Source organism: Corvus moneduloides, chromosome Z, assembly GCF_009650955.1.
Source record: "Corvus moneduloides isolate bCorMon1 chromosome Z, bCorMon1.pri, whole genome shotgun sequence".
Classification (NCBI taxonomy): Eukaryota; Metazoa; Chordata; class Aves; order Passeriformes; family Corvidae; genus Corvus; species Corvus moneduloides.
Window position 1 is genome coordinate 48,561,401 of NC_045511.1, and position 20,890 is coordinate 48,582,290.

At 36.4% G+C, this 20,890-nt stretch overlaps 1 protein-coding gene across 2 annotated transcripts in view; it reads right to left on the reverse strand.

Moving 5' to 3' along the window:
• Positions 1-6,624: 6,624 nt before the first annotated feature.
• Positions 6,625-20,890, reverse strand: part of SNX2 (sorting nexin 2) — a 32,566-nt gene continuing 18,300 nt past the window's right edge. The window contains exons 4-16 of one of the 2 annotated variants that reach the window (XM_032095793.1): positions 20,501-20,567; positions 20,248-20,291; positions 20,018-20,159; positions 16,725-16,803; positions 15,471-15,546; positions 14,130-14,243; positions 13,809-13,902; positions 11,868-12,073; positions 10,704-10,847; positions 10,198-10,209; positions 8,078-8,158; positions 7,899-7,970; positions 6,625-7,126 (exon numbers count right to left, since the gene is read on the reverse strand). In XM_032095793.1, coding sequence (XP_031951684.1) covers positions 7,076-7,126; positions 7,899-7,970; positions 8,078-8,158; positions 10,198-10,209; positions 10,704-10,847; positions 11,868-12,073; positions 13,809-13,902; positions 14,130-14,243; positions 15,471-15,546; positions 16,725-16,803; positions 20,018-20,159; positions 20,248-20,291; positions 20,501-20,567 — 1,182 coding nt within the window. In that variant the 3' untranslated portion in view covers positions 6,625-7,075. The remainder of the gene's footprint in view (positions 7,127-7,898; positions 7,971-8,077; positions 8,159-10,197; positions 10,210-10,703; positions 10,848-11,867; positions 12,074-13,808; positions 13,903-14,129; positions 14,244-15,470; positions 15,547-16,724; positions 16,804-20,017; positions 20,160-20,247; positions 20,292-20,500; positions 20,568-20,890) is intronic. The other variant, XM_032095794.1, reaches the window with a different exon arrangement.

The following is a 20,890-nucleotide window of genomic DNA, read 5'->3' on the forward strand; positions in this document are numbered from 1 at the left end:
CGGGACCCGCGCTCCGCCCCGCCCCCCGCGCCCCCTCACGCTGCCGGGATGAGGCGGGAGCTGCTGCTTCTGGAAAAAACGTGGTTTAAAACAAACGGTGTTTGACAGCGCCGGCTTTTGGTACAGCCAGAGCTGCAGCGCTACTGCGTAGCACAGAAAAAAAGGGAGGAGGAAAGAATTAGCCTCCAAACGGAAGAATTTATCCAGTCCTAAATTCACACCACAGCTCAAACTTGAATCACAAAATTGCTGGGGTTGGAAGAGACCTCCGGAGCTCATCCCCACCAACCCCATGCCAAAGCAGGGTCACCGAGAGCAGTTGGCACGGGAACATATCCAGATGGGTTTTGAGAGAGGAAGACTCCAGACCCTTCCTGGGCAGCCTGTTCCAGCGCTCTGCCACCCTCAGTGTAAAGTTCTTCCTCAGGCTGAGGTGGAATTTCTGGTGGTTTAGTTTATGGCCATTATTCCCCATACTATTGCTGAGCACTACTGAAAAGAGTCTGGCACCATCCTCTTGGCACTTGCCTTTGAGATATTTGTGTGCATTCTTGAGTTCTCTCAGTCTTCTCCAGACTAAACAGGCCCAGCTCCTACAGTCTCCCCTCATAAGAGGAATGCTCCAGATCCCTCATCATCTTTGTGACCTCCACTGGACCCTTTCCAGTAGTACCTTGTCTCTCTTGTACCAAAGCCAGAATTAAACACAAGACTCCAGATGTGGCATCACTGGAGCTCCCTCCACCTGCTGGCCACACTCTTCCCGATGCACCCCAGGACACCACTGGCACCACAAGGGCACTGCCAGCTCATGATCAACCTGTGATCCATGAAAACTCCCAGGTGCTTCTCCACAGAGCTGCTCTCCAGTAGGTCAGCCCCTGACTTGGGGTTATTCCTCCCCAGGTGCAGGACCCTACACTTGCCCTTATTGAACCCCCTACGGTTCCTCACCACCCAACTCCCCAGCCTATCAAGATGCCACTGAATGGCAGCACAGCCTTCTGTCATGACCACGTTGGTCAACAAACAAATCAGCACCTTTCATAGCGCCTGTTGTGAACAGACATGAAATTAAGAGGAAAAAAATAAAAGCAGCGCTAAGGAAAGTTGCCTGTGTTGTGTGTGTTCCCAAGAAGCCACCTCTTAACTTTGCTATTTAGCAGAGAAAACCATACCATTTCAGAGAAGTGTAGATGATTTCTGGCCACTGGAGAAATTAAATAATACTTCTCACACTCCAAAATAAGCAGCTGTTTTCATGGCTTGAAGAGTAATGGCAGCAGAAACAGAAGGTGTAATATCAAGTGCATTTAGGAGGCCATGCTGTTGGCACAGGCAAATGCTTTGACCTCACGAAAATTTGCTAACTCCAAGTTTCAAACCATTTGGAAGCACTGCAAAATGACAACAAACTGCCTCTATATTGGATGGTCATATCTTAAAACTCACCCTGTGAGCCTGAAGAGGCACTACCTGAGACAACCTCACACTCTCACTGATCTTCTTAGCTACCATGATAAATCCATGAGTATAGAGGGTTTGATCTTGCATAAGTAGATTCAGGTATAAAAACATACCTCAAAAGTGGACAGAAAACCAATTTTTCTGATGTCTGTGGTTATGCTATGAGCTTTTTGAAACTTCTTTTGAAAACTAGTTTCATTCTAGATTAATGGCACTGGGGAGGGAGAGGGGAACATTACAAGCTCCTTTTCCCTCAATTTCTCTTTATTTTACTGAAAGGTAAATTTAATTATATTTTGCTCTAAGCAAAGACCTGTGACCTTGAAGGATTCAATACAAGATAGACATCATTTGACTTAAACCAAGAAGACTAAAGCAAACTAACACTAGTTTACTTTGCTAAACTAAAGCGAAGTAACAAACCAAAATTTAAAAAAAATTACCTGAAATCAAAGCCAGATAATCCTCAGGCATCTGTTTTTGCACAACACTGCTCCTCCAGTATCCTCAACTGCTGACAACCAGCAGGACAGTGCCAGCACAGCTGTGTGGTAGTGGTGACGAGCAGTGTTTCCAGCCCCTATGTGCTCTCCACCATGTCCGTGGACTGAAAGGTGTGTATGAAATCCCATTCCCCCACAAAGCACCCTCTGCTTTGTGGTAAATCCCAAGGAAAGACTAGCCATATAGTAAGAGCCTTATCACTCTAGTAAATGTTGGCATACTATTTAGTAATTACCACGCTATTATTACTGTTATTTTTTTGTTAAGAATCCAGTCTTTAGGTGTAGTTCTTCCTCCAATACAAAACAGAGGGATAACTCTTAGGATACCACTTGTGCCATAAAGCATTTATGCTGAGAAGTCAGTAGAAGAATTTCATAGGAGCAGTGTTTGTGGCTGTTTGCAACCTAATAAGCAATAATTTCAAAAAGTTACTTTTTTCCTTAATAACATGTAACTTATTAAGAAAGAAAAGTTTTGGACATTAATCTGGTTTCAAATTCAATAGAATATAATGGAACTTTTGACTGTGCATCAGCCAAGAGGAACAAGGAAGATTACATGGTGAGCTGAATTCAAATACGTCAATATGTTTTAGAATGTTAAATACTTAATTTACACAATATATCATCATTAGTTGGCTAATCTTTAAAGTTACACCTGAAGAAAAAAAAAGGATTTCTCCCCATGGCTGGCTGGCCAAGGATTGTCTTTCTGTCTGATACACTGAAGATCAAAAATTTAAGAAACATTAGTTCATAGAATACTATCAAAGTGTGCTCAAAACTATCTAGGATTCTGGTCTTTGAAAGCTAAGTGCACAGATATTACAATGCTTCCCACAAACAACAAAGCAAGGAGAATATATTTCAGATATAGCTGACTTGAACTGGCATAATGTATTAAAATCATGTTAGCAATCTTAAAAGCAAAACTGTAAAATGGTTGAACTCTACTGGTAACACACAGACTATCTTCAAATTGATCTGCTGAGCAGGCTCTCAAAAGTACACTAGGAAATGTCAGTGTTGGTCTTCAGTGCTGGGTGTTGTTGCAGGTATCAGTATCTTGAGTTATATTCTTAAATTACCTTGATCCAGAATGTGAAATAAATTAATAATACACTCCTTCCAGCTGTCGCTGTTACCTGTCACCAGATTCTACCTAACCTTCCATGATTACAGAAACTAGGAATCATCAATCTGCCCCTCTGCTGGCCACTTCTATGTTTCTTTTTTTCCGAAATGGTCATTCTGTAATTCCTCATACAGGGAGGGAGAATTTAGCATTCATCATGTTAGCATAATTCACAGGAGAGAAAAAGGAATAATTACAGGCAAATCTAAAAGATCACTTTCCACTAATTCTCATGATTCAAGGACTGTCTGAATGGCTAGTTTCCAGAATAGAAATAGGCAAAGAAACCCATATAAAAATTCTAATCTAAGTGGTAAGTAAAATATACATCAAAACAAGAGGCCAGATCAAAAAAAGACATTAGATCGTAACATAACATAAGTTTGTCAATTTTTCAATTGCTACAAAACTGGTTTTAAGTCAACTCGCAAAATCCAACCACAGATACATGGTTTATCTCTAGTCTTTTCTCGCCTTCCCATTTTCTGTTACTTTAAAAAATGAAAAAATATGTATTTTTTTTGCATATTTCTTTTACTTTATATCAATATCCTGCTAGGATAGTTCTGCCTAAGCTGCTTTCTTAACAACAGAAAAAAGATTTGGATTATTTTATACCACTTCCCTTCGTCAATTATTTCCTCGTTGATCTGGGGTGGGAGGAGGGGAGAGGAAAGGAATGGCTTCACCAGTAAAGTCCAAAGATTACTAGCAAGTTCACCATTGATTCATCTATGGAACACAAGAATTTATAAAACAGGAAGAATCGTCTTAGCAGGTAACAAGGAACATTCTGAACAACCTGAAAATTCAGCTTCTCACTTGTTAAAATATTGCCCTTTTTTTCCTCATGCTTGTAATGGACTCATATTTTGCCACAAATTAAAATTATTACACAGCCTGTTCTACTCTAAACTGAAAAGAGAGAAAAAAATACAACTCCAAAGGGGTTTTCCTATTTGTTTTCCCTTAAGACAATCATTTCACTGTACACATAATTTTAGTGGATGTTGGCTGTTCACTTTAATGCACAGGATCTACCAGCTAGCAGCTCGTCTCCACAATTTGAAAGAAACTGACATATTTGGGGCATGCACTCCACAGATGCTGAAACAACCTCCCATATGAGGCTTTCAGAGGGGAATAACTTAGGAGAGGTAGAAGAAGGAATAATTTATAAGGAAGCAGAATATTCTCTTTTAAAAGGGACAGTGGCAAAATAATTAGACTTACTGTACACTGAACATCAGTTTAAGAAAGAAGTAACAATGTCTTCAATTTGAGCCACTTCATGTCATATATATATACTTAATTTAAAAAGCACAATAGACATGATTAACAGTAGAAGTTGTTGCAAACATCTGCATTCTATTTTAACCTAAAAGGTAAACTAAAATTCAGTAGCACCTTGTCTTTCATACAGTATTCCAAATGCAGTTCATCATTTTGCAAACACTCACTTTTTGTTCATGCAAGCGATTCTTCAGTGGCACATTGGCTTGCTGTTTTAATGAAAAACACCACTTAAATTTAGTATGATATCTAGTAGTCAGCTCCACAGAGGAAAGAGTTCAGTAATACCTCCATTCACTTGGGCTGAGAAACATCTGCTAATATGGATGTTAACTGCACTAAGAAAGACAGTAACCGAACCTCCAATCTCCATAATGCAGGCGAATATAAGCAAAATAAATTTCCAGATCACAGGATATTCCGAGCTGAAAGGGACCCACAAAGATCTTTAAGTCCAACTCTTAAATGAATTGCCCATCTGGGGATTGAACCCACAACCTTGACACTATTAGCCAAGTGAGCCAATCTCAGGGTCATTAACAGCTTCTTGAAACAAGAGTTTTATGCTAGCCAAATGTCACAGCTGATTTGGATCTTCTGTTCAAGCTAACCTTGTGATGCAAAAAACCCCTAAAATTTTTTATATTAGCAGCCAACCCTGTATGACAGTGAACTCCAGAAATGCCATTATCCTTTTGTTCCCCAAAAGGCTCCTGGTTTTAAGAAAAAACTTGCACAACTCATTCTTGTTTTCAGTTGTCTAATCCTTGCTAGAAGACTAACGTGAAAGCTCTCTCTCATTCTCCTGTCACAAAGAGAAGAAATCTGATCCATCATTCAAATGATTTCTAACCCTGATAGAAGGAAAAAGAGATCAAGAGCTAAGAAAGCTGGACAAAGAATTTACACAAAAATGATCATGAAAGGATATGTTTACCCATTTTGAGCCCTGCATGTCCAAACTGAGTCTTTTAGTTCTGGAAATACCACTTTCAGTCAGAGTGATATATACGTGAAGTTTAATACTGAGCTGCTGGTCAAGTTTCATTAGCAGCATGCAAGCCAATGTTAAGCGCATTGTAACACTTAAGAGAGTGTTACACCTAGATCAGTTTCTCCATCATAAGCCTCCAGCATATCTGAGCTTCTCAAAAGGTAGTTTTAAGATAAATGACTGAACAAACACTGGTGGCATAAGGTATTACAAGCTTAAGGCTTTAGCATTTAACCATTTAAAAAGACACTTGATTTAGGCTTGATAAATTTTGGTGGGTTTTTTCTGTCCTAGTTTCCTTCAAAACTTCTAAAAATACTGAAGAGAGGTACGCAGAGAAGCTATAGCAAAAACTAATCTGTAAAGATTACACTAACTTTGTTGTAGAAATAGACCTTCCAGTTGAATTGAGGTCTTCATTCTGTTCAGAAATGGTATTATGTGCTTCTTTACATTTGATCCCAAACAATACAAATTCATAGGTTTATCCTGCAGTCTTACGACTAGCTGTAAGCAACAGCTTCTCTTGTTTTCTACAATTAATATTTGCCTAAAATTTGTTAACATTAATACCTTCCATTAATACTAATACATCAACAAGCTCATTATGTCATTAAAATGACAGGACAGCACATCCTATGTTAATATTGTGTATTTCAGAAAAATCTGCTCTGATTTCTTGCAAAAGGTATATATAACCAGTCCCTTCAAATGCATTTTCTACTCCAGAAAATACAAACAGAATGCTAGCTCTTACAACTAACAGGCACTCAGCTGAATTACCCACTTTTCTTCCTCACCTATTACCAGAATTACTGCAAGACTTTTTTATATTTTTGTATCCTAAGACCACTGAATACAATTGACGCAATGTACCAGTCCCATAGGACATCAGTATTTGACCATGCAGGTGATTTTAACTCTGCAGAAGCTCTGTAAACACTTGAAAGAGATTTCAGTTTACATCCGTCTGTTGCCCAAGCATCAGTCTTTTGACCCTATGAGTACTAACACAGTAGACTTTGCCAAGGCAGTGATAACTTCAAGTGAAAAGAACACCCACACTGAAGAGATTCAGAATTAAACACAGAACAGTTTAGCACAGATAATTGTTTGTGAATCTTTAATACCTTCTCCACCATTCTTTACTAAATATTGGGTTTGCCCTGGATACATCTCAATTTGTTCTAAACCGTACTCTCAAGAACACCAGTAAGTATCTATAGATACAAACCCAGAGCGTTTAATGTTTCACAAGATACATCCCTTTATTATTGTAATCACAAAAACATGATTTTGTACAGGAATGTTTAAGTGAACATTAATCAATGCAATTAAATTTGTTTCATAAAGATCAGGTAAACATACTACAGAACATTGTGTTGTAAAGAACAAAAATATCAGCTTTCTGGCCTTGCAGTGCACATTTTAGTGCAAGTATTAAGACACAATAGTGTTCAATTCAGCAATGTATTGCAGAACATCATGCCACAGTCCACTTCAAAGAGGGTCAGGACATGCAGCTTGTTAATAAAATGCTGTGGTATATAAAAAAAGCCACATGTTAATTCATAAAATATATAGTGGTTTATTTAGATGATTTAAAGTGATTTCACTGTGGAATTTAGTTTTATCCAGGACAAACATCCCGAGTATCTTGTCACTTGGAATATTCTTCTTTTAGGCAATGGCTTTGGCTTCAGGTAGGAATGCCTCCCAGTATTTTATTAGCTTGAAGAAAAGGGAAAAATCACTCATTAAGTACTAAATATTGGAAAATACAACACATACCTACCTCCTCTGGCAGTAAACTTGCCTCTGTGAGATAAAGTAAGAACATAGGTACTTATTCATTCATGTATTTACATAGTGCAAAAAAACCAAGTAATAAATACGCAAATCTGCTCATAGCTGTAGATATGTTGTCACATGTTAAACACAATGCTACAGAATACAATCATACAGATTTTTATTAAAGATCAGTCACTTACTCTTATCTCTAAGGATACTGTTTTTTGGGTTTTTTTAATTAAACAAAGCTGAAGGGTTATATTCCTGCAATGAACAGAAGAAAGAGTCCAGACTTTTTCTGATAACAAGGCCTACTTCTCAGACACTGGAAACTGTTTCAATGCTTTCCAATATTCAATAATATTTTGTACTTTTAAAAAAGAGCAATAAACATTTAAGAATCCAAGTCTCTTCAATAAGTGTAAATACATACTGATTACAATTTATTCCAATCTCTAAGTGAAAGTACTAATTCAGTTTGAGAAGATGACAAGACCCTCTGCTTGCCCATATCCATAGGAGAGCTTCTCCCTTACTTCCCTGAATTACAGCTGTGCAAGGGCTGGGAAACCGCAATCATTCACCAACACAGTACAGACCAGTAGCTCTTAATGTTTTAGGAACTGCTGTGCTTAAATCCCATATTTTTCTAACTAACCTAATATGGAATGTATTAAATATTAACTTGTACAAAACTTAAAATTTATCTTACCTGCTGTTGTGTTTGCACTAACGACTCTAAGTACTCGATAATAACAGTTTTAAAGTCTTTCACTCGTTCCTTCTGTTAATAAATAAATTATGGCATATTAACCTCTTTATAAATTTTACTTGAAATGTCAGTATTGTCTACAGTAGAACTGTTATTTATTTGGACAAAATTATACATGCCTCAAATCTTCCAACTTCCTTGCGAATGGTTTTGGAGATCTGTTCAAAATCTTTTTCCCCTTGCTGAACTTTTGTCTCCCACTGGCAAAGGAAAGACATACAGAGGTAAGATTTTGTGTTGTCCATTCAGTCTACCAGTATCTGAATTTTTTTAGCATATTGATATTTACTTAAGGACCTATTTGATTTTTTTGGCCTATTTAAAAGAAAATCTTACAATAACAATTTCAAATTTGTGTTACAGGATGCCATCAGATCAGTTACAACAAAGGTATCTCTAAGGTAATGCTATCTGTAGACAAAATGTAAATATAGCTTAGTACTGCTGTTACAAACACTTGATAACATTTAAAAAATGTTCTTTAGAAAATAAAATGCATCTCTAAGGCTTTATCTGCTATTCCCTTTACACACGTCATACAAAGGAACCTAAACCTGTCCAATCAAGCTTGGAAGAGTCTCAAGTTAGTTCTCTGTATTTTTCTAATTCCAGAAGAGATGAGTAAATCTTCATCTCTGCCTCTTGTCAAGTATATGATTATCTCTACCGTATTTCTGTTGCGAATGAACTACTGAGGATGTGTTTATCTGTTTTCATAGAAAGCAGGAGTAGAAAAGTTACTGCAGGTAAGAAGATCATTAGAGGAAAATTCAGAGGAAGAGATGTTTCTTATGGGGTTTTGCCATATTGGGAGCATGGCATTCATGTAACAATATATGACACTAGGTTATTTCTCCTTAGTTTCTGTAAAAAGACATCCAGCTAGACAAGAAGGGATCCTCACCATTCACATTGCCCTGTAACTGCTTTTACATACCTATTACATTGTTAAATTAAGATAGTTGTGTAGATAAAGGGCGAGCCCCACAGAGAAGCGAGCAGTGCTTTGAAAATACTTAGCAATTGTATCTGTTCATCTCAACATATTAACTGAGTCAAGAGAACAAATACATTCAGTAACATTTATCTTCCTCAGAAAAAGGCACCAGGGAAGCAACAGGCTTCAATGCAGCATCTTCCTGTTACCAATCCAGTGGTGCTACTTATTCACAAAAACATTTTGTGATCTGGCGTCAAGTTTCTACTGTGATATGAGATAAACATCATCTGTGTTCCAATAAACATCTCCATATTTATATTTTTAGTTTATATTTATTCACAGTCCCCTGACTGACCTTTTAGATATACATTATGAAGCTATTTAGTAAGTCATAATAGCATCTCCTTCATGGAAGATCAGCCTGAAGAGTTATCACATAACTGAAATAGTATAAGACACAGGTAAAGAAAAGTAGATTAAGATTGCCCATGCTTTCCTACCGCCCATCAAACAGAGGTGCCTGAGATTTCTGTGAAAGCTTATACTGGCCTAATGTATTCAGCATTTCAGTTTCATCATGCCCAAATCCCAGGTCCTATGTGAATTACCACTGGATAATAGTTTGCCATTTTATAGTGTCTGACAAGGAGAAGTTCATCATTCAAGAAGGTATTTATAGGAGTGTCCTTTGTCCCTTTATGCACAAAAAACAACCGAGTCATGCATGATGCTCGAGCTGCTCAGGTTTTCACTTCGCAATTCCTCTGCCAGAGGGTCCACTATTACAGAATTCAACAACTCTGAACACATTTCAGTAGCAGTAAGAACTTTCAACTGGCACATTTAAACTGTGGGTTTACTAAAAGCCTTCTCTAATAAAGCAGGAAAAGTAATACCTTCCCAAAAAACCCAGTTATTTAATATTGGGACTGGGAAAGGATCTCTATTTCCCACTACTACCAGTAATCAGGAAATTTATTGTTAATGGATGGATGACATCAGGAGAGGCAATCAATAAGAACGTGGCCACACAAGAGTAACATTAGGATTTCTCAGTAAACAATAGACTTTTTTAAGGAAAAGAAAATCAAGTTAATGAGTAATTTCAATACTGTATGTGAAATATACCAAGGGGCAAAAAGAACAAAGGAGCATGTGGTTAGTGACCAATGAGGAAGCCAAACAAAGCAACTGTGTAAAAGAGCTTGAAATTTGCAATAAATGTTCTTCCATTATTTAATGGGAGAGTACTAGAGCATACTTAGAATGCATAAGCATCAAATAATTAAGTTGTCCTACCTCTTCAATTTCCTTAGTGAAGCATGATAGAAAAAGTGTATAAATTATGACACTTCAACATGTTAGATTTATTTTTACTGAAATTACACCATATATACATGCACATATATATGGGTAGAAAAGCTGCATATTTAAGCAAAACATGGGAATAGTTCTCTATTAGTTGTCTTTTCTGGATTTACCCAAGTCATCTTAGCTTTAGAGACCAAGAGATGTTCCTCTGCCTACTCAAGTGAGCTGTTAACAGTTAAAAGCATTAACGTGTCCATGTTCCCACCCTCCTATCTCCCACACTCTGTAGAGACAGTATTAACTGTCTTACAGATCTTACAGTAAGTAAAAATTGCACATATTCAGTGTTTTAAGTAAATTTCTTTTAACAATTTCAGTAAATACAGGAAACAGCAAGTAAATGATTTGTAAAAATGGTATAAAGCAGCATTAATGCAGAATGAATGAGCCAATGCACAAAGTCTGACCTCCAAAATAATGTTTGATAACATTACCTCTTTTATCTCATCTTTAGCTTGCTGTAATTTATCAGGTTTGTTGGCAAGTTGGAGCTTTGCTTCAGCTTCACGTTTTTTTTGTAAAGTGACCTGAGCATCTTGCCACTTCTGCCAGCATTTCATTCGATGGTCAAACACACCCTGCGAGAACAGACAAATTTATTAAACTGGAAGTGCTAGAGCTATCTTAATTCCCAGTAGGAAAAAATAATTCCAGCATAAAGGTGGAAAGAGTAGTATACTCCAAGAAACCTTAGTGTGTCTACCATGTATTGTATCCACTTGACATCATGCTTGCACAGCTCAAAACCTTCCACAAATAACAGGCTATTCAAGAACCCTTTTCAGAGCAGACACTTCAGTGCTCCAAATCATTTTATGCCCCTCATTCTATCAAAACACAACCTAAACAACCACTATGTAGTGCTCTATTGTGCAGACAATTCTCTAAATGCAGATGCTAGCAAACTGTTCATGCATATGGATTACATGCATTTTCAGCAAGACATTTTTGTTAGCAATGTACTAAGGCAGTAGAAGTAAAGTACACATTAAAAAAAAACTAGAAAAAAGAGAAACAAAGTAAAAAAAAAAAAATACTTCCAACAACCTGGCAAGTTCAAAGGTATTTCTGGACATAATTCACAGATACCTGTTCTCATGTCTAAACCTAATCATGCTGTATAGCATAGCTTACACCTAAATTGAATATTTTCTTTAATGAGATGTAGATCCACAAATTGCTTTTTTTTCTTATTTAAAGACATTACTGGCTATCTACCAAATATAGAATACCAAATTATGTTCTTCAACATTTATGTATGCTTACTGTAACAGTAAGTAATCTGAAATAAACATGTATAGTATGCTTAGACACAGTACAGTATCCCCAAGTACTGTACACAATCAGTACTGCTCAAAGTAGATTTGCATTTTCTCTAGATCTTACCACTCCATTCACATTTTTGATCACTTTTATTCTTTGATCACATTTTTATCATTGGAATAATTCATGAACGCTTTCACTTTATTCAGCTAGAACATGAGGCAGAAACTTAATTGTGTTACATGAGCAAATACACACATTCATTTACCCTAAATCTGTAAGCTGAGGAATGCAATTTTAAACACGAAATCGGTATTTTTCCTCCTAGTACTCACTTTTACTGCAGCAATCAGACGAATGTAATCACCAAGAAGTTCTGAGAACACATAGAAATCAGCAAAAGCTTGTTCTTGATGCAATTGATCTATCTTCTCCTCAACCTCTGCAAGCTGAGACAAAGCTCTAGATAGAGCAGTATGGTCCTCAGAGTTACCTAACATGGCAGCACTTTTAGCAAAGGCAGCGGTGTTGGCTGAAAGCTCTGAAACACAGGAGTAATGTTCAGCACGATTTAATTTGTTATATTACTCTGCAGCATAAATCAGTGGAGCAGAGGTTTGAAATCGAGCAGAGGTTTAACCTCACCAACTGAAAAAAGAAGCTAAAGATCATGATAAGATACACAAGGACATCACAATGAAACCACATTTAGGAGGAGGACTCCTGCACAAAAAACTCTCGATCAGTAAATGCTTTGCGAAGTCTACTAATGTCATGCTTATTTTGTCTAGCAAAAGACATGAAAAAAAAGTCACTTCATTATTATCCAATCGCCTACTTCAAAGAAACTGCAAACCCACAAAACAAAAGCAAAGTCATCTACAGAGCAAATTCAGAACAATTTTAACAGGTTTACAGCACAGTTTTTCCATTTAGTTCAGAGTGGAAAAAAACCCGAACCCTTTCACAAAACCACCACTCCCATGAGTGGAATTTATTTCTGTTGGACTGTTTTATGGACTTTAAGTAACTTATATGTGTGCATACTGTAGTGTATTGTCACATTCTGATATGCCTTAAAATTAAAAAAAAAAAAAAAAAAAAAAGAAAACCTCACATATCAGCACCTGTGAAAGTGAAGTTTTGAGCTTATTTCTTAAAAAATACTGGTGCAATTGTCCCAAATCCCATGTACCTTTGAACAAACGTTTAGTCCAAACTACTACAGGCTAGTTTGTAACTCTGCTACTCCTGCAGAACCATCAGAATACCAGAAGTGATTGCAGAAGAAAACTGTCTTCAGATATTTAAAACATTTACAATTTAAACGCAACTCTTAAAAAAAAACAACAAACCAACACTTCTTCAAATCTGTAAGGTGTGAAATCAACTGTAAATAAGGATTTTCATTTTCCATTACTTCGAGGATAGGTGGCTAAAGATATTTTTACTACAGAGAATAATTCTTGATTAGAATTGTGAGAAAGTAGCTCACGGCATTTTCAAGTGCTTTTGGAGGAGGTCAAAGGCGACACCACATTATATAATACAATATTGTCAGAAAGCACACTTATGGTCTTCCTCAAGCTAGAAATTCAAAATTGTGGTTTGTTTGGGATTTTGTTAGATTTGGTTTCTATTTTGTTTTGTTGGTTTTTTTAATAATCTGATGGAAATCCATCTTTGACAAAAAGCAGCACAGGTTATTACAATATAAACTTGCAGGCTTTGCTTGTATCTAAAATAAGCAAACAAAAAGCTGATATTCTGTGAATACTTATCTTCCCAGAAAAGTTTACCTTAACAGTAGTTTGAGGGTATACCATTATGCAGACTAAATAAGGAATAACAAATTCCTGTGTAAGCACTTAAACTCGGTTAACAGAGCAATACTGAAACAAAAGATGTTTAAATGGATTTATGCAGCCACTTTTTGTTCGGAAAGAAATTACTCTTGCCATGAGACCTGAAGATAAATTTATGGATGTCTACTGTAGTAGTATCACTTGCTAGGTGTGGTAATGAAACTGTGCAAGGGGAAAAAAAATTCTAAATCATTACAGTGACTCTAGGAATGACAGATACTCCGGTTAAATTTAAAATTAAAGACAGGTATACAAAAATACTAGAGTGGTTTAAAATAAAAGATACAATTAGAAGATTTTTGCACTAAAATATGTTGTGCAACTACTTTAGTTAAGAGTTCTGACATGCTGAGCTCTTGTTTCTCATCACCATTTCCTAAGGTTCATGCAGTTACATAAAAGTAAAGTTACCTTTTCTGTGGCAGACTAATGCTTCAACGCTGGCATGAAGCTTCCTAAGTTGCTGATCCAGATTCTCGAATTGTTGCTGTTTTTCTTCAAACCACTGACAAAAGATGAAAGAGTCAAGCATTACAAATTAGATTACCAAGAACATTTCTGGTTCTAAAGAAGCAAATTATCCAGGTACTGCCAGGGTGGTCAACTGATACAGCTAAGAATTCCAGCCAATAAGCAAATTAATAACCCATTTTCTACTTCTACAGCTTTAAAATGCAATTGTTGAGGCTCATTAATTCATCTCATTATTCAAGCCGAAAAATCAGCTCTTACTGCATCCGATTCATTCATCTTGATTGTCATTTTGTTGACAGCGTCGGCAGCCTTGTTCACCATCCTCAATATTCCTGCTCCACTCAGAGCCTGGGTGTTAACCGCTCTCGGCAGCTGGAATTGAATGACAAATAAGGGCAAAGAGACTGGTTAAAAGGATGGAGGTTTAACTGGGCACAAGGGGGAAAGAAAAGGATATAGTGTTTTCTTTACTCCTATGTGTTTCAATATAGTGGAATCTAATTTCTCAAATTTACTACTTTTACATTCTCAAGAGGAAAACTTAAAAATATAGACTATTTACTTTTCTTCTACATCTTTACATTTAAATGGAACAAACAAACCACTTGTCCAAAGCTGTTATGAACTAGCCAAATGTCCTAAATGGCCACCTATATGCTACAATGAACAAACTGCCACTACAGGAAGAGAAAAGCATAGATTTACAACAAATTAGACAAAGGAAATTCTGTGACACGTTTAATTGTAATGCAAAACATGCACTGCATGTTGATAATAAAAGGTTGATGACTTTTTGCTTTGCAACATAAGGCCATGAACATACCTCAAGTATTAAGAGAACATGTTATCTGTTTAGGTACTGAGAAATCCTCAGAGTTAAGTTAACAAACTTTAAATTTAATTGATATTAGTATTCGGGCTAGATTGAATATGCTATACAAGGTGGCCCCTGTGTCAGACCATTTACCCTTCATGTGATGTTTCGTCTGTCAGCAGCATTGACAAACCCACTGTAAGTTATCTATTGATGCTTTTGTCAGTAGGGAGGCCTCTGTGACTTAGTAGTATAACTAAGATACTGACATTGCCAAAACACAGTTCAGTATTAGAGTGAAACCACTACGCACATTTATGAAGAGATATTATGTATCTTTAACAATATATTTACTATTGTGAAAGGTACAGGTGACTGAAGTCCTTATTCACAAAATACCTAGCGTGGCCAGCAGTACAGCCACCATCTTCACATTCTCCTACCAATACACCTCAAGCTGAACTCCTGGAGGCAAGAAAGACACTTCCAAGCCAGTTTGATTTTACATCTTACTTAACAATCAGTAACATCAGAACTGAAAAGACCAACTCGCTTGAGAAGTCACTATACAGCAAATAGCTTTTTGTCACTACCATTCTAAGTTGTACCAGAGCCAGAGGCACACCATTACCTAAGTAGCCTCTGCCTTTCTGTCCCGTGAAGGGTACAGTCCAATTGGATTTCATATTTATTTAGGGGATTAGATCTCAAAACAAAGTGAATATATTTCTTGGTAGGTTACTATATCTAGAAACAAGTAAGAGAAGTTAAAAGAACGTAAATACCTCAGAACTTTCCAAGAATTGTCTCAAATCTGGATCCTGTAGCAAGGTTGGGTGCTTTACTGTTCGTTGTAGATACCTATGATTTTAAAAATTAAAATATCAGGTAACAGAACAGATTTAATGTGCCTGACTGAACATAACACAGGGCCATGCACTCCATACCACAACGTAACATACTAAACACTGGACAGTCTTTACACCAGAAAGTCCTTAAGGTGGGGCCTGCAACTGTATGTTGCACAGTGGTAAAATAATATACTTCTTATTTTCAACAGCTGAGTGAAGACCTACTCCTTTAATAGCCAGTTTATGCCAGAAAAAAAAAAATGAGCTTGTTAAAACATTTTTGTACAGCGCAGTGGACAGGCTTTTTGTTACAGGTAATTCTGGCTGATTTATTTTAGAATTATACGAAATCTTGGAGAAGTGAGTTGATCATGATCTAGGTATAAACTATTTATATGCTGGATAGACTACAGTCCTCAACCCATTTAGTTCTAAAAGATTCATAAACCCACAAGTAAAATTCAAAGCAACTCCTTCCCTTTCTTTTTCCTCACTTCTGCTTCATTCTCAAGCATAATTTTTATCCATCTCTACTAGGTATGACCACCAGATCCATACTTTTTTTCCTAAAGAAGGTAAGGATTGCAGTAAAACTATTTTACACATTAGATTGCTCAACTTTTTTCCTTGTCCCATACTCCATATGAAGTACAAGTTAAGGTTAACGTGGCTATACCAGGGATAGGACCCTTTCCGAACAGTATCAGCTGTGTATCAGCGCTGGGTGACAGAGATCCAATATCTCTTATGCCAAAATTCAGTAAGTCACATCAATGTCATCAATGCACACCATCAGAAGCCCATTTTACTTTCAAGTGGCTGAAGGTCTCTTCACCCCGCTTCCTGCCCAACAGTTGATTTGCTATGGAACAAATATATTGCTGTAAGTGCCTTAATTCCTTTAACCCAAAATGTCTACACAAGCTGAAAACGGTAGTTTTACTTACTGAATCTCTGCAATCTTCATTTTAAGTCTGAAACAAGTTAGCTATAGGAACTGTCATGAATATGGCTACACTTCCTGTTATTAATGGGAATTATTCAATTTCTACACAAAAATTTGACAGCTGTATACAGTTTCCAGAATTCATTTAAGTACAGATCACCAGTGTTCCAATTGCAGAACCCATACAGTATATTACAAGTAATTCTGAGCCTAAATAAATTTTAGTTAGATACACACATTACCTTTCTAGAGCTGCTCTTCTTTTCTCTACAAATTCAGTGGATGAAGAATCTTCTTTGCCTACTTTAACCTTGGTCATGCCTTGAAGGAAATGGCATCATATTGATTTTATCACAGATAAATCATTAACATAACTGATGTGATTAGAATATAAGGCTCACCTAAGTTTACATATTCAAATCAAATTACAATAAAAAACACAACATAGGAACATAAAAAAATATCAACACTACATGCTGCATGGTTTTGTGGAAGCAACTCTGTGAAATACTCAATTTCCTGTAACATATTATTTGTGACTAGCAGTTAAGTAAAAGTAGGTTAGTTTGTATTTATGAAAACTGTCTAAATGACAATCAGCGACCTACTGGCAACTCATGTTCAGAAAAAGAAAACAGTTAGCCATATAAAGCCGAATAGAAACATGTCCTCAGGTTATAATCCTATTCATTGGTAAGCTTAATAGCATTATTTCCATTCTACTATTTTTTCTTTTAAGTTCTAAAACTAATAGTTTTTTAATTAACTAAGGTAAACCAGCAAGTTCTGAAAATTCTGAACGGAACGAATGGAGAATAAAATCAGCAGAATAAAATGTATGCAGCCTTACAGTGCTTCCTCTGACCACGACAAGAGTGGCACCCAGTTATTGATGTGCTGTGTCTTGGGAAATACATTCAACCTCAGCAACAGCAGAACTCCAAAATAGTCAAGACTGAAGTCACTATTTTTCATGCTAAAGACCTAAATGCAGGGAGTTTAGCAACCTGAGTCCCATCAAAAACACCATGAAACACTGAACATTAATAACTATTTTTATTTCCTAGAAAACAGGAAACATACTTTATTATACAGTCCAGACATCTGATTTCTAGCTGATTTCTTTTCTGTTACTTGTGTGTTTCTTCAGCTAAAAGTTCTGAGTTTCTGACTATGTACCACTGATCTGTCAGGTCAACAGTTCCCCAAGTTCCTCACCCAATCTCCCTTTTGGCCTTAGAAGTTTCACACAGTAACTCCTGGAGGAAACAAGCAGCAAAGCCTTACAGGAACAAGAAGGAACCCTTAATCTCTCAGTGAAGCCTTAGTTTTTCCCTTCTCTGCAACATGATGAAAATAAATCGGATAAACATTTTTTTCAAAAGTATTCTACACAGCATAATGTAACTAAATCCATAAATTTGTCTATAAAACTGAGTATTTCTTCAAATACAAGGATTCAAGTATTCAAGGAAAGTTGAGGTAATTCACATGCCTCATCTTTTTACATTACAGTATTACTATACATCAATATTTCACTGCAGGAAGCAGGAAATCCTGTAGTTTAATAAAAAAGAGCCTTTGTATTTGAAATTTGAACAAAAGTTCATAGGCAAAAACTGAATTCACAATCAAATAACCCATATGAGGACTTCCTAACCTGTGATAATGACAGTTATTTCTGAGTATCTTGCCAGATTTCTTTCTCTGCTAATACAAGCCTATTCAAATGTAAGTCTAAAGACTGTTTCTGTAGACCAAGCACTCTTCTAACCCTTCACAGGAAAAGATCCATGAAATAACAAATTCTTTTCTTCAAAAATAAAAACATGATTTTCATACATGCTTATGTAAGTAGTGAGGTACTTTGGATGAATGTCCAATTCTAGTTCACCACTGATTCATTTTTATCCTTTTGTTCCACAGTCAGTAACTGATGACTTGAATTTGTAGCTAAGATCTAAAATTCCAGCCCCTACCACTCATCACCACAATAAAACTGGAGCTTAAAACTCCGGGTGTTACCAACAGTGTAACAGAATGAACAGACCAGAGACTTTTTTACAACACACACTGCGTAACACTGAATGTATGACATCATGTGTTAATACTTTAAACATATAAATGCATAATGTAAAGACTATGTCATCTTACTTTTTGCTGTTTTGTCAGCTCTCTGCTTTAGGATGCATTATTTTAAAACAGCCTAGAATCAATTCCTTCTTTTCTCCAGAATTAGAAATGTACTGACTACATGCTCTTGAATGTAAGTAAGATCTGTGAACTTCAAGTTTAAAGAGGGAGTTTAATGCTCTCTTCTACAGAGTCTGAGTTTTCCCAACCTACCTGTAGCTTAAAATCTCTATACAGGGCTTTGAAGCGACAGCCAGTGCTTGCTCGCACTGCAGTAAGTCCCACCGTTTTACCGTGTATCAATGTTTATGCTGGTTTTGGTCAAGTGGTAGCTGGAATCTATTCTAAGCTGATTTTGACTGTGATGCAAGCACTACATTTTCATGTAAATGCACACTGTCATAAAAGCCTTAAATGTTGTATCATCCAAAGGACATGATCAGAAGCCTCATTCCATTTCTATAAATGCTGTGAGCATTTGGAATTAAACTTATTTTTGTTACACAAAAAACTGATTATTAAAGAATTACAGAACTACTTTCAAGAACTACCAAAAATTCAGGTCAAATTTTCAGTCTCACAGGCTTAAAAACACAGTGCTTTTCCACAGAAGAAAAATCATGAATTTTCCAAGCCTTCTGCTGCTTACATCTACTCAAGTCTACCTACTCCTACTTACATGAAAAGCTGCTGCTCTGATTATCTTTACAGACTAAACTACTGAAAAGGAAGTCCCGCCATTGCTTACATATCAAACAACATTCTAGATTCAAATCACGTATTTATAAGAGTAACACAAAAGTCTTCAACAAGCTTTACTGTTTTAAATGTTTAGCTATTTTGAAGGAACTTCTACTACTTAGAGATCACAAAACTGAAGTTGTTTTAATGCATCAGGCATGCTTCTTAGCTCACAGAGAAAGGGTCTGATCCTTTAAGGCATTCATGAAGACTAGCATTATTGAAAAGTCATTTTTTGCATTAAAACTTTGCAAAATTTATGAGAGGTTTTGCATTCACCATGATCAAAAGAAACAAACAAAAGTATTAGAGATGTGGAGTATGTATGAAGCTCTATATATTGCAGGCAATTGATAACAGCTCAATTTAAAAATAAACTTTCTTTTAATATCCTTGCTTTGGTAGACTAATCAGCTCTTGAAGGGCAACAGCAAAGAAAGAATCATAGATAAGAAACACAAGGCCATGCACTAGAGACATCCTTCTCATTATTAACACTAGTCTGAGCTAGGAAGAGGCCATTAGGTATCTTTCCTGAACTTTTTGAAAATACAGGACATGAAGAATATTTGGACCACCTGAGAAGAAGCAAGCAGTACTTATGCAGAAAAGTAATTTGTATTACAGTAATTAAAAGTCACCTTACCGGAACTGCACTTACCTACAATACTTTTTTCTGGAGCTGGAGGCACAATATAACCAATATGCATGTATTTTGTTGCTAATTTGCTGTGCAAGCCAAGAAAATCACTGAATCTTCTTTTAACAGAGAATTCATTTTTGTGGAATATTGAAAGTGATGTCTTTAAAAAAAATCCAAAATTGTTGTGAATTACTGATCCATCTCAGTTATGAGACAAAGTATTCACAAATTTTTGTTGCACTACTTACCTTTGTTGTTACTCTGTATGCCATATAAGCATTCATGCCATCTCCTGTAAGAAAATCAAAATACTTATCCCAGGACAAGGTACTGTAATCCTGTCATACACTTTTTAGTCCAAAATATACATTCAATAGATTTCCATTTATATAGTAAAAATTGCCAAAGGAAAACTGAAGAGGAAATCATGCTAAAATCTTAGAATAGTCATCAAGGAATAAGACAGTCTACCGTCTGAATTTCTAGGCTCAAGGAACTTACCAACTTTCTCGGGGTCTGATACATTGATTTCTATATCAAACAAATCTCCATTTGCTTCCTCTTCAATCTAGGACAAAGATACACCATATTTAACAAGGTAACAGACATCCACATTATAGGATAAGGATATAGAGGAAGGAGGAGAAAAAGTCAGTATGCTTGTCTAATTATGAAACATTTCCAGTCTCCAATGTCAATATACTTTCTAACACTGACTGTGACTGCAGCAAAGTTCATGTGGTAAACTTGATAGTGCTAAGTTACAGTTGGCCTCAATGATCCTAACTAATTTTCCAAACTAAATGGTCCTGTGAGCTCAGTTTTAAGCCCTACTGCAAAAGCTTTTAGTATAGAAGATTTAGGAGTCTGTTCATTGTTCACCTACAATAC